The sequence below is a fragment of the Pinus tabuliformis genome, chromosome 9 (assembly GCF_031772625.1).
Source record: "Pinus tabuliformis cultivar Carrire ecotype Pingquan chromosome 9, CPIR1, whole genome shotgun sequence".
Lineage (NCBI taxonomy): Eukaryota > Viridiplantae > Streptophyta > Pinopsida > Pinales > Pinaceae > Pinus > Pinus tabuliformis.
The window spans coordinates 1,412,197,297-1,412,212,108 of NC_142307.1; the positions used below are offsets into that span (position 1 = coordinate 1,412,197,297).

Consider the following 14,812-nt stretch of genomic DNA (forward strand, 5'->3'; position numbering starts at 1 on the left):
CTCTGGATACTTTGGATCATTGGTTGATTGATAGTGGAGCCTCAAGGCACTTCACTGGGTACAAGGAGGCCCTCTCAAATTTGGTTGAAAAGAAGACTAATTTGGAGATCATACTTGTTGATAATGCCACATATCTCGTGAAAGGAATAGGTACTATCACTCTTCACTTGAATCAAGGTCAAACCATTCATCTACAAGAAGTATTGTATGTACCTGATTTGAAGAAGAACCTCATGTCTATTTCTACGATGGAAGATAAAGGCTCCAAGGTAGCATTCATTGATGGAAAGGTATATATTTGGCAAATAAACCCTAAAAATGCATTTACACTTGGATTTAGGGTTGAAGGTCTCTAAAAAGTTGGAAGAAGACCTTTGGGAGCCTTGCTTGTGATACTTCTCTTTAATCTGAATTATGGCACTGTAGATTTGCTCACCTTCATTACAAAGCCTTACCTGGGGTAAGGCAGATGGTCACAGGTATGCCCGAGTTCAACATGAATCATGAAGGAGTTTGTCAGGGTTGTGCAGCTCGAAAACTTATAAGGGGACCATTCCCTTCAAGTGAGATCCAAACTTCTGATATTCTTCAATTGGTCCATTCTGACCTATCTAGAATGTTGCCTATAACATCATTGCGAGGATACTTATACGATGCAATTTTTGTGGATGACTTCTCTCGCAAAACATGGATCTATTTCTTAAAGAAGAAGGATGAAGTGTTCAAATGGTTTTGTTCTTTCAAAGCCTTGGTGGAAAATCAAACAGATAAGAAGATCAAAATATTAAAGACCAACAATGAAACCGAATATCTATGTTGCATGGGTTCCCGAACCCGGGGTTGGGGTTCTCGAACCCAAGTACCGGATTCTGGTATGGGTGCTTCTGAGAAGAACGCATAAGAACCGGGTTCTTCTATGAAGAATCGAGTTCTCCATTAAAAAAATTTGGGTTCTTTTGTCTTGACAGGTACGAAGAACCCTGATGATGGGTACTTGGAACCCCAAAATCGGGTTCTTTGGAGTTCATTTTAGTTTTTATTTTTAAATTTTTAATTAATTTAATGGGCTTTCCCTAATATTCCAAGTAGCTAGTTATGCATCTTTCAAGAGGAATTGGAGTACTTATGCCTTTATCCATTCAGTAAAGAGAAATAGGTTGGGCTCAAAGAAGGCAGAGAACTTATTGTACATTCATAGCACACTTTGTCTCATATCTCAAAAAGATGGGACCAATACACAGATGATGCTATGTGTGTGGGCGAGGAGGTACAACCAGATGGCCTTATTGAGCTACCTCCAATTGCTATGGATGAGAAAGAGCCTCAAGATGAGAGTGATTTCTACCTGGAGAGCATGCTAACTGAAGATCTGAGTGATGTTGATGACATGGCTTGAGGAAGCCATTGTTCACTATTAGCTATATTTATTTTAATATTTTAAAATTTCCTAGTTTTTGTTTGGAGATGCCTTAAGGCAAATTTTGAATGTAGAATGACAATGGACATATATCATGATTCTTATTAATATGTAAACTCCAATATGCACTTGATATAACACTAGAAATTTTGAAATTTCATTGTGAATGTTGAATGTTCAATGATGTGCATGTTTAAATATTTAAAGTTTAAATCATAAGTATTTTAGTTTTCTTGTAAGTCGAAAAATATACAAATTCACATATATTATAATTTATAAAATATAATATTTATATATTATATATATAAATTATAATATACCCCCGACGAACCCACACACCCTGTTTCAAAAAATGACGTCCTCGTCCCCATCCCCATCCCCGAACCCACGTTTCCTGGCAACATAGCCGAATATGAATCAAATGAATTCAATGACTTGTGTAGGGAGGTTGACATTAAGAAGAAGACAATTGTTCCATACACTCCTGAGCAAAATGGAGTTGCTGAAAGAAATAATCGAACAATCATGGAAGCCACCCGTGCCATGCTCCATGATCAAGGTTCACCAAAGTTCTTATGGGGAGAAGTTGCAAACATTGTTGTATATGTTCAACATAGGAGCCCTCATCAAGCACTTGATTTCAAGACACCCGAAGAAGTTTTCACTTGTAAGAAACCCGATGTTTCTCATTTTAGAATATTTGGTTGTTCCGTGTATTTTCATGTGCCTAAAGGGAAAAGAAATAAGCTAGAAGCATATAGGAAGAAAGGTACATTTGTGGGCTACAATGAAAATTCAAAGGCATATAGAATCTATGTATCCGGACAAAGAGATGTGGAAGTTAGCCATGATGTCACCTTCGATGAAGACACTACAATTGGGAAGGCCAGAGATCTCCCCATTCCAAGGAAGGATAATGATGATGATGCAGAAAAGCAAGATGAACCTTCGACAAATAAGCTTATGCTCGATGTTGAAGGCTTGATGGAACCCATTGATCCTTGTCCTAGTGATCCTTCTACCTCAAGAAAAAGACCTTTGGGGCTTAAAGATACTCTCGAAGATGCTGAAAGACACTGCTCCAAGAGGGACATTCCGTGAAAGCAAGAAGTCGAACAGGTATCAAGGGTACTTAGTTGCTATGAGTACTATTGTTCAATCTGAGCCATGCACGTTCGAAGAAGTCGTAAAGCACCAAATTTGGAAGGATGCAATGAATGAGGAATATTAATTTATCTTGAAAAATGATGTCTAGGATGTGGTGCCTAGACCGAAGGACAAGTCCGTAGTCACCTCAAAATGGCTATACAAAATTAAACATGGAGTTGATGGGAGTGCTGAAAAATATAAGGCCAAGTTCGTTGCTCGAGGCTTCTCTCAAAAGGAAGGAGTAGACTATGACGAGATATTTGCATCGGTTGCCTGATATACCACTATCCGATCGATTATTGCTCTCGCTGCCTCTCAAGGATGGAGCCTACATCAAATGGACGTTAAAATTTCTTTATTACATGGCTTGCTTAAGGAGGAAGTCTACATGGAACAAACTCAGGGGTTCGAAGTACAAGATCAAATGACATACATATGCAGGTTGAAGAAAGCCCTCTATGGGTTGAGGCAAGGCACTAGGGCTTGGTATGAGAGGATTGACAGCTATCTTATGAAGTTGGGATTTACAACGAGCGATGTTGATCCTAACCTATATTTCAAGGTTGAAAAGGACATGCCTCTCATTTTGGTCTTTTATGTAGATGATCTCTTTCTGACAAGCGCAGACACTCTCTTTTATCAATGCAAGAGGGCGTTGGCTTCCAAATTCGAAATGAAGGACCTAGATCTGATGCATTACTTCCTAGGCTTGGTGGTCTGGCAAAAGCCAAGTGAGATTTTTCTTTCTCAGAGAAAATACATTGTGAAGCTACTCAAGAGATGTGGGATCGTGGATTGCAAGTCTGTATCTACTCCAATGGAACTCAACTTCAAGAAATTATGTGTCCTCTAGTCTTGGCTTGTCTTCTACATTTTGTTTCATGTTCTATCTAATTTCACTGTCCATGTGATTAATGTGTTTGCTATTGAAAACTAAATTGGGAATTGACATTGGGTTGCTAAAGGAACATTGAAGTAATTGTGCTAAGCATAGAACATACCATTGTTAACTAAAATTAACAACACACCAGATTCCAAAGATCGATATGAGGAAGCTTGATAGCAAGGATCTGGTAACATAAATACTACAGATGGAGCAATATTTTGATCTCCATGATGTGCAACACACACAAATGGTACGCACAGCATCTTTATATTTAGAACCCAATCAGTTTGTATGGTATCGATGGCGTTGTTCTCATCTTGGTCAATTTTTATGGAGGAAATGATAGCACATTATGAGGATACCATAATGTGCTAGCAACACCTTCTTTAGCCAATTGATGAATCTCAAACAAAAGGGTTCAATGGCGGAGCACGTTGAGGACTTCCAAAATCTAAATATCAAGGTAATTGATATTCAAGAGGAGCACAGGATTGATGTCTTCATAGGGACTTTAAAGGATAACATCCAACATGAGGTTCGCCTTTGGGAACTTGATTCATTGGAGAAAGCATTCAGGGTGGCAAGAAAAGTTGAAAGCAAAATTTTGGCAACAAGGAAGCCTAACACTCACAACTATAAAGATGGAAGTGTTGTTGCTCCTAGCCTTCCACAACCTACAAGGTTGGAAGAGCTTCCAATTTCAAGGAAGAAAATAGTCAATCAGAATGGAAAGAGCAACCTTCCAAGAGGTTGTCATGAGTTGAGATTGTCAAATGCTTAGGCACGAGGAGGTCTCTAGGGGCAGTATGCCTTTCCATGAAGGGGTCGTGCCAGACAGCAGGATACGCTTCAATGACAAAGGGAGTAGCAGTGGCAGAGGGGTCAACCATGATTGCCGCTATAGGATTTGCTTCAGTGTCAAACAAAACACATAGACAAAGTGACTAGAAAGTAGTTGTGGTGATGGATCTAGTGAAGGAAGCTAGCCAATTTATGGTTAAGTGAAGGCATGCAGCGAAGCATGTGTTGAGGTACCTATATGGTACAATTGGACATGGTTTGAGATATGTCTCAGGTGGTGAATTGAGGCTGCACGGATATACAAATTCAAATTGGGTCGGGAATGCAGAGGATAGAAAGAGCAACTCGAGGTGTTGCTTTAACTTGGGATAAATGTTCTTGGTGTTTCTGCTAGCGGTGTAGTATTTCTTTCAAGTCATGACTCCTCCATAAGTGCAATTTCCAAAAACATTGTAGATCTCCTATTTTAAAAAAATCAAAGATGTTGGTCCTAATAATGTGGTTCAAGTGATCACTGATAATGCAGCAAATTGTAAGGCGGCAGGAAAAATTATTGAGCGTACTCATCCACACATCCTTTGGTTTGAGTGCTTGGTGCACACATTGAACCTCTTGATGCTTGATATTGTAGAGCATAAAGAATGTGGATGGATTAATGAGCCTTACAAGAAAGGGAAGCAACTCATTAAATTTGTCATAAGGCATACAAGGGTAAACTACTTTTATGGCACTTACCCCAAGTTGCAATTGCTTAAACTTTCAAAAACAATATTTGCAAGTTATTACCTCACCTTCAGGCGGATAGTGAAGGTGAGACAAGCTTTAACTAATATGGTGACATGTGAATCATGGGATGACATTAACATTGATAGAGATGGTGCTAATGTAGTCAAGGCCACTACTCTTGATAGTTACTTTTGGTCACAGATTAAATATGTTTTGCATTTCACCAAACCCATTTATTACATAATCAATTCTGCAAATTCAAATCGACCAATAATTGGGGAGGTGTATGAGGAGATGGATAACATGTTGGGGCAAATTAAGCCTATAGATATCACCTTGTACAATTATATTCGTGCAAAGGTGGAAAAACGATGGGAAATGCTAAACATTCCATTACATGCCTTAGCATATGTTCTAACACCCAAATACTATCATCCATCATGGCTTTCAACACCAGCACCTGGGGGGGAGCAAGAGAAAACCACACCTAAATCCACAGGTTCTATCTAGTTATATGAAAGCTTTAGATAGATTAGTCCCTAATGAGGAGGAGTATGCCATGCTATAGAAACAATTGAGCAACTATACGCTTGGCACTAGTCCATTTGGGAGCAATCATGCAATTAAAGATCAAGAGAATTTCTCCTCTTGAGTGGTGGAACATGCATGGAGGTGCTACTCCACTTCTACAAACTCTGGCATTATGAGTGCTATCATAGGTGGTAAACACTTCTTCTACAGAGAGGTATTGGAGCGCTTATTCTTTCCTCCACAATGTTAAAAGGAACAGGTTAAATTTAAATTGAACAGAAAGTTTTGTTATGTTCACTACAACTTGCGATTGTTGTACCACTACTGTGAGAATGCAAAGAATAATAAAGACCTTCAACTTTGGGACAAAAATACAGAGGATGCCAATTTGGAGGATGGAGTGTTGCAATTAGAGCAATTGGAGGATGCCCTTATCCAGGAAGATGATGATCAAGTTGAGTTGCCACCCCCATCCAGTCCCATGGTTCTCATGTTCCATTCTTCAACACCAACAGTATGGGCTTCATCTTCATCAATTCCACAACATCCATAGCCACCATCTTCTTCACTGTCGCCATCTTCTTCACAGCCACCACATGGAGGCTCATGTAGTGGTCGTGGTGGAAGGAAGAGAGATTAGTAGATATATTCACAGTTTACTACTTTTGTCATAGATTAGACCTCTTGTGAATTTGAACATTTTTGTCTTACTCTTCCTAGATCAGTGTGTGCTTGGTGGTGGCCAAGTGGCCTACTTTGTAAACATTATTTTTTTAATTTTGGACATAACTCATGTTGATAGTTGCTCACTTGCTAGATAGTTATTTGAATGTTTTATGATTTTTTCTTCTCAATGTTTTATGTTTTATATTTACGATATGCTTAAAAATTTGATGTATGTTTGTAATTGCTAGAATCTAGATGGTTGATGCTCCAATAATTAATCATTGATGTATAATGGATGTCATATCTATCTTGATTTATGTACAAATATGCATGTTTTCATATCTTCTACAACTAATTTGGCATTTTGGATTTTTTTAACATAAATACAAAAAAAATATATAAAATATATATACATATATAGTAAATGCTTCGCTTCCTAGATTTTTGGAAAATGGCGCTTTTGACGCTTCCCTTCCAAAAAAATCCGCACTTCGTCCCCACTTCATGCAACATTGCACAGGAGCTGCAAGGCACAGCACGCTGACTATTTGACCAGCATTGACTTATGAACATTTCGGCTGGTTTGACCAGTATTGACTTGCTGCTACATTTACCAGGTTTTGACCGGTATTTGGATTTGTACTTGGCACAGATTTCTAGACAAATTGGATTGGTAAACCTTGCTAATGAATAATTTTTCCTAAAGAAAAGTTGTTGGGTTTTCTCCCACGGTTGGTTTCCAAGGGTAAAAATATTGTCACTATTGTGCATGGCTGCCTTTCTATAATCTTTATTGTTTCTGTTGCAATTACTGTTGATATTTTCTTTGTATAATTGCTCAATAATATCAATGGCATGAGATAAATTGATTGAAAATCATTAGGTAGTAATTATCAGATCAGAAAACAGTATTCTACTGTACTCTTGTATAGGAATCAACATGTTGTTGCTAGGACAGGAATGACTGTGATGTAGAGAGACACACCTAGGAATAATGGCTGCCCAGGGGATGATGATGCAGTGTTACTTGAAAAATCTGAGGAGAACATGTTTGATTGACATGAGATCTACAGCAATATAGACAGGTTGGTTCTGATATAGACTCTCTGTAGGCAGATTTTGCCTTTGTTTCATAGTGTGGCCCATGGTGGTGTCAATAGATAACACCTCAAGTTTGGAGGAAAATTGCCCATATGAAATTGGCTTCCATGTGAACAGTATGGTCTTTCTGCTATATGTCTTTGAAATTTCATCTTTATTCCATTCATTATGAATGCGTATGTGAAATCTGTATAAATACTGTGAATGACTACCACTACTGTGTTTAAATTATGGCAATCCATATATATATAGCCACTGTAGAATGATACATTTTACACATGACTACTGAACATATGAGTGAATCGGGTGAATTTGACATGTAAATTTAGATTTCTGTTTATGATCAGATAAGATAACATAATTTTTTTGACGTTTGAAAGTAACTCATCCATCAATACCAGCAGCAAGAAAATATAAATAGGAAACAATAAAGAACTGAATGTCTAGCTAAGAGCATTCGGTCTTGCATTTAGAAGTCTGGTCAATGGTGTGAGCAGTTACAGACTATGTCAGAAGGTTCGTCAAACTTTAACCTTGAGGTTCGAATTTTGGCAAACCTCAAAAATGTTTTGAGGTTCGACGAATCTCATTGAACCTCATAGCCAATGACCAAGTCCATAGATCAAAACTCATAAATTCATGTCACAACTCAAGCTTGTATTTTATCCTTGCAGTTTCCAAGTTTGGGATAGCATATTTTATGTTTATTGATGTCGATTTGTTACTATTTTATCCTATAATTCATTTTAAATTAATACATGTTTATATATATATATATATATAGACGAACCTAATAGCGAACCTCATCAAAAAATTCGAACTCAAACCGAACTCAATCATTGCCGAACCCGAACTCGAATACGAACCATGTGACATTGGTTACAGGCTCCAATGTGAATCACGTTGGAGCAGTTCAGCCTCATAATAGAGAAAAAATTGGAATTCAATGAAGTGAGTACCCGGCTGCCAGCATGGAGAACAGTGGCAGGTACCCCAAATAGAATCTGCAGCATCTCAACTGGAGCAACACTTGTTATATTTCTCTTTATGCCATTGGGTTTAAATTGTCTTCTAAGACACCAACATCTATTATAATTATTGTCAACCAAGAGATGAAGGTGTAGTCCATGGGGATATAGCATTTCCCTGAAACCTGCCTAAATGTCACTTTTTCAAGTTTTACAATATTGGTTTTTCTAAAGCTGCTGAGGACAATTAGTACTATTTTGTATAATAAATAAATGCACTATTCTTTCTTTAAAAAATTTAAAATATAAATGTTTAATTTAAAATTAGGTTATCTGACTTCAAAATAAACCGGCATGTTGTCGTAGCCCAAATACTACAATCCATAAGAAGGGCAAGACAAATTATAAATAATGTCATTTATAGAAAATATAATAACTGATGATTAAAGTCACAAAATTTCCAATTGGGATTCACATATAATGCATAAAAAACCCACAATAAACTCCGAAAGGTGATTCTAAACATCTGTTGTGCTTGATGCAGTATTAATTCCATGAGTTAATCAGAGAAAATGAGCTATTAGATGCAAAAAAATATTTTGATATGTTTGGGGAAAATAGAAGTTAACACAACCAGAATTACCAAAGGGATTTACCTGCTGCAAAGCACGGTTCAAATTGTAGAAATGAATAGTTGAGTCAAATGTCGCTAACCCCACCCTAGTTTGGGGACTTTCCTGTGAAAAACAAAAGCATGAAGCCAGTTTGTTAAATTCTTCTCAAAGCCAATGGTAAATCTCAACAATGACTTTTTAGCAATTTAGTTTTAATATTGAAAGTTGGAAGCCCAACTTTTTTAAGTCTATGAGTGTGTGTGGATGTATGCAGTTGCATGCATGCACACGAGCTTATAAATTTAGTTGCCTATATATCCATCAAATACACTCGCCATGCACATCAGTTCAATTTCGTTCCTCAGCAAATTTTATTTCTGAGAGCTCAAATTCTATACTATCGAAGTTAAGGCACACTATTATTGTTCAATAATGAACTAATAAATAAGGTAACAAAGTAGAACGTCATCTCTTTGAAGACATAAGGAAGAACACAAGTTGCATGAAATGTCGCAACGTTTCGAAGTTTCCAAAACAGTACGTTTAGAAACGTCACCTCCCAAAAATGGAAACGTCGGCTGAAACATCAGCCAAAACATCCTATATGTATATATAAATAAATAAGTGAATAACACATTATCTTGCAAGAAAAAAGGGAATAAGACCCATAGATGACAATTTAAAAGGAAAAACAAGTCTATATTAACTCTAATAGATGATTACATGATGGTCGAGTTTCAGCCAAATTTCGGAGTTTCGGGTACGGGCACAGCCTGAAACGTCGGGTTCTTTGAAGTTTCGTGCAACATAGCTTACAAGTATAGGTCAACAAAGTAATAATGCTACCAATTAGGCATGCAAGGTTTAGGATATGAAATTGAGTTTTTATGGCTGAAACATGCATAAAACAGCAATAACAAAGATGACATCAGCCCTATTATTGGGGTTTTATTATGCAATTAATGCTACTTTTTCTCCAGTTATTAAATGCAATCATTGTTATTGTGTGACCTGATTTTCTCCAAGTATATCATTACCTTCACACACAGACGTTGCTTGGTAGATCGCAGAATATTCACTTGGCATTTATGTCATTTGTACTGCAGCATCCCAATATGTGTTCATTTTTATTGGACGGAAATGCTTCCGAATCATTATATTATCTGGATTAGTATTTGTTCCCTTTTTTTCATCTTGAGCTTTTTTACATGAAACTTCTGTCTAGATAAGTTTTCCTATTCCAGTGATTGCTTGTCAATCTTAAGTTTCTGAACTCGAATGAGTAAATTCTGGTTATGATGTCAGAGACATGAAAGTTCTTGAGCTTTTGATTCATCGACTTTACTTTTTAATGGCCTAATTCTTCCAACAAGTTTTGATTAAGGCTTTTTAAGTTTCCAATAAGTTTCTTCATCTTTGTTCTAATAAGTTTCCATTTAGTTTCTTCTCAAGAGCTTTCTTAGCTTGTTCTAATTTATGCTTCATAGCTTTATACTTCTTGACTTGTTCAAGCAGTTTCTAACTATTATCTTTTAAGTGAGAAATTTTTTTGTTTTTATTGAAGATAACTTTGTCATATTCTTTCTACATCTTTGATATTGACTTTTGACTTTCCTGAGTGATTACCTTTGAAATATCATTCAAGTCTTTGCATGAAGGTACTATTGGACCTAGCTTCATTGTAATGTCCGGAAGTGTTCACCTTCTTCTGCTTATGGAGAAAGGTCAAAAAGTTTTTCTCGATGTTTAATATTAAGGTACCTAGTTTTTCAAACCAGGGTAAACCGAAAATTACATCGATCTTCTCTTCAAACATAGTTATGACAGTGGATTCGAATATACATTCGTAATAATCAATTGTCATTTGTAAGTTGTTAATTTCATAATGTCTCTTACCGAAAATATCTTCTTTTTTCACCAATATTTGGTTCTGGAATTGATAATTGATTTGCCAAATTAATACCGATCTAATTTTTCTTGTTTCTTACGCTAATAACGATATTAATCTATTTTCCTTGGATACTCCTTTTTAATGTAAATAACCTACGATCTCCAATTGTAGAACTCTTATAAAAGAATCTTTTCCTTTATTTTCAAATTATCCATTTTTCTTTTTCGAGATGAGCTTAAGGTTTAAAAGTAACACTCTTTAATCTTATAACAATACTTTTTATAAATTTGAATTACCCTATTTTTCCTTTATACCATATACCCATTTTGTGCGTTTGTTTAAAATAACACCTATTTATACTTATAAAGAATCTTATAACACCTATTTATACTTATAAAGAATCTTATATTCACTTAGTCAATTTTTGTTTCCTTGAAAATAACTTTAATATTCATAATTTTTTCAATTTATTTTGTTTTCTATTTTTCTCGTATGTCTGTGTATTTGTTTTCAATTTTTTATTTAAATAATAGAACTTTGAATTTTTTAAGTAATATATCTATAATCTCTTATTCTTTTTCCCCCTTCTTTTAAACTTCCCTTAAAACTTCTCCCTTATGGGGGTGGCAATTGGCAACGAGCAATTGCTTGGGGGGCGAGCCTGCCATCCCATCACCTCACAGGACAATTAAGAGGGGCCACCCCCTCACATGCAAAAGCATGTGACCATTCATTGGTGTCGGTTTGAATACGAATTACCCCCTCTCTAGCTTATCCTCCATGAATGTATTTGTGTTGTTGTGATTCCTAAGTTGGTACTCTGCCCAACCCCTGATGCAGGTGGGATATCTATGGAAACTTTGCGTTGAGAAACTAGTGAACGAAATTCTTGCAAAATCACTATTGACTTGCTATCAAAATCTCTCAACATGACACCTATTAGTTTATGAACCCGACGGTGTGGAAGTTTGGCATCAAGCCTAGTTTTAGATGGTGTATGGTGTTTGGGTTGTTGGAAAACCAAGTTTTGAGTGGGAAAGCTCTCTTTCAGACAGAGACAAGAATACGGATGAAGCTACTCGATTGTTGCAGCATTAACCCCCCCCAACCTGGACAGTAATTTGATAGTGACTACCTCTTTGCCTTCTTGTCAACAACTCCTTCGGCACCAGACAGCAAAGGGAGAGAATATTGGGCCAAATTCTAAGCTTATTGTTTTGAAATTTGTGTATATTTGTGGCAATTCCATTGTTACCAGACTCAACTATTTGATAGCTTGCTCGTGCGCCTCACTTCTTCTCCATCGGGCCCGAAAGTTAACTATGGTTCCCTCGCTCCCTGGTCTATCCTCTCCTCGTTGCCTTTTTCTATCCAGACTTCATTCCAGCTCCTAGGTGAATCTATTGCATTACCGCCTTTTCCTTCAATCCTCTTTCCTTTTCCTTCGACCATTTGTCTCGTGTTCATCTCCAAGCCTATCCAAAACAGCATGCCTCAATAGGGCATGCGCAGCAACCAAGGGAGGGTGGGAGGTCACAGGCCTCAAGGTATGTGTTGTTGAGGTGGGGGAGGTCACAAGTCTCAAGGTAGAACTCGTGCCAAAATTGAGGCAAAGGAAGTTGCATTATATATAATTTGGCCAGCCCCTCTGAAATACGTGTTGAAATCCACCACCTCGAATCCTTAACTATCATTGACCGTCAAGCTTTTTCTGATTCAGATATTATTGAGGAGGTTTCCCAGTGGGCTCCCAACCCTGGTCACACCAAGGGTGGACGGAAACAATACCTCAACTCTATTACCTTGCATTGGCAACTCAAGACTCGTCTACACAGAATTTTGAAAGAAAAACAAAAGTAGTACAGCATTTTCACTTCTCTAGAGGATATCAAGTGTGCATTGATATATCAACGATCGTGTTTGGAGTGCTTGGATGCTAGAATTGCTCACTTGAAGAGTCACCTTCAGTGTGAGGAAAACCCACCAACTCCTCAAGGTTCAAATGCCAAAGATCCAACCCCTGTCACATCGTCAAATTCATGATTTCTATGATGTTTTCCTGTAGTCTTTAGGGAAGTCATCTAGTTCAGAGGAAGCAGCTCCAGCAGCAAAGAATGTGGTAGTGTTGGAGACAGATCCAGGTGGAAGAGTCTCTTCCAGCAATACCTTCCTCGCTAAGAGGGAGTGTTGAAAGAGTAGCAAGAAAAGTCTTTTGTCTTGTGCCTTAGCGACTAAAGACCTTAATTTTCCCTTCTCCCAATTTGAGTACGAGCTCATAGGATCGACTTCATTTGTGCTGAGTTAATTTCTAGTTTATGGGAATAATCATCACGAGTACCTATGTAGTGTTGGAGATTCAGTTAAGTGGAAGTCCTCATCAATTTGACTACAGGACCAGTTGGCAAATCAAGTTTATTTAGAATGAGTTGGGTCTTCAGTTTTGATTTAAGGAAGGACTTATAACTCCAGTGATGATTAGAGAGAGAACCAATTCGACTCAGTTAACTTGCTAATCACAACTCATGTTATAAATTTGTACTTGCCTAATTTAGCATGGATCAAATCTATAAAAGAGAGGATGAAGTCACAAGTTAGTGTGAGAGAGCTTTGATTGTGGAGCGTGGCAATTGTGTCCTAATGAATAGGAGCACAAGTGCACTAGGATTTAGGAGTTGATTGGTTGTGCACAGAAAGGAGTTGGAGTACCAAAAAAATATGAGCTCAAGTGCGCTTAGAAATAGGGCCCAGAAGTGTGCTAGGAAATAGGAGATCAACACAAGGGATATGGAGGCCAAGGAGGAGCAGAATTGAGGCAAGATAGCAGGGTGTGCTGAGCAAGTCAGGGAGGCAGCAAAAGAATCAACTGTGTGCAGGAACCAAGATCATGTTGTGATCAAGGAAGGTCAAGATCAATTGTATTGGATGAGTTTTGTGTGAGAAGCAAAGCGCTTTTTCAAGAGTGACAGAGAGCTTTGTAATAGATTTAATTGCTCCAAAGACAATCAAGCAAGCAAGTTTTCCCTATTGGGTTTTCTGAGAAATAGTGTGTCAATTTCTGCTTGTGTTTTTATTAGTGTTTTTATTCCCCTCCATATGAATTGTTAATAGACTTTGTATCTTGGTGAAACTAAACTAGTTTCAGTTTTCAGTTATTCATCTAAGTAGTTGCAGACTTTCATGGAAATTTAACATTAATATCCCATAGAGAATGAATAAATGGTGGTACCAAGATAGCAGGGTGTGCAGAGCAAGTCAAGGAGGCAGCAGAAGGATCAACTGTGTGCAGGAACCAAGATCATGTTGTGATCAAGGAAGGTCAAAATCAATTGCGGCCAAGGAGGAGCAGAATTGAGGCAAGATAGCAGGGTTTGCAGAGCAAGTCAAGGAGGTAGCAGAAAGATCAACTGTGTGGAGGAACCAAGATCATGTTGTAATCAAGGAGGTCAAGATCAATTGTATTGGATGAGTTTTGTGTGAGAAGCAAAATGCTTTCTCAAGAGTGACAGAGAGCTTTGTAATAGATTTAATTGCTCCAAGGACAATCAATAAAATAGCCACATCAAGCAAGCAAGTTTTCCCTATCGGGTTTTCTAAGATAAAGTGTGTCAATTTGTGCTTGTATTTTTATTAGTGTTTTTATTCCCCTCCAAATGAATTGTTAAGAGACTCTGTATCTTGGTGAAAGTAAACTAGTTTCAGTTTTCAGTTATTCATCTAAGTAGTTGCAGAGTTTCATGGAAATTTAACATTAATATCCCATACAGAATGAATAAATGGTGGTACCAAGATAGAAGGGTGTGCAGAGCAAGTCAAGGAGGCAGCAGAAGGATCAACTGTGTGCAGGAACCAAGATCATGTTGTGATCAAGGAAGGTCACGATCAATTGTATTAGCTGAATTTTGTGTGAGAAGCAGAATGCTTTTTCAAGAGTGACAGAGAGCTTTGTAGTAGATTTAATTGCTCCAAGGACAATCAATCAAATAGCCACATCAAGCAAGCAAGTTTTCCCTGTTGGGTTTTCTGAGAAAAAGTGTGTCAATTTGTGCTTGTGTTTTTATTAGT

At 37.4% G+C, this 14,812-nt stretch overlaps 1 protein-coding gene across 2 annotated transcripts in view; it reads right to left on the reverse strand.

Moving 5' to 3' along the window:
* LOC149153837 (protein transport protein SEC24 C-like) overlaps positions 1-14,812 on the reverse strand; it is a 179,061-nt gene that overhangs the window by 88,719 nt on the left and 75,530 nt on the right. For both annotated transcript variants that reach the window (XM_089438519.1, XM_089438520.1), the window contains exon 10: positions 8,902-8,982. In XM_089438519.1, coding sequence (XP_089294645.1) covers positions 8,902-8,982 — 81 coding nt within the window. The remainder of the gene's footprint in view (positions 1-8,901; positions 8,983-14,812) is intronic.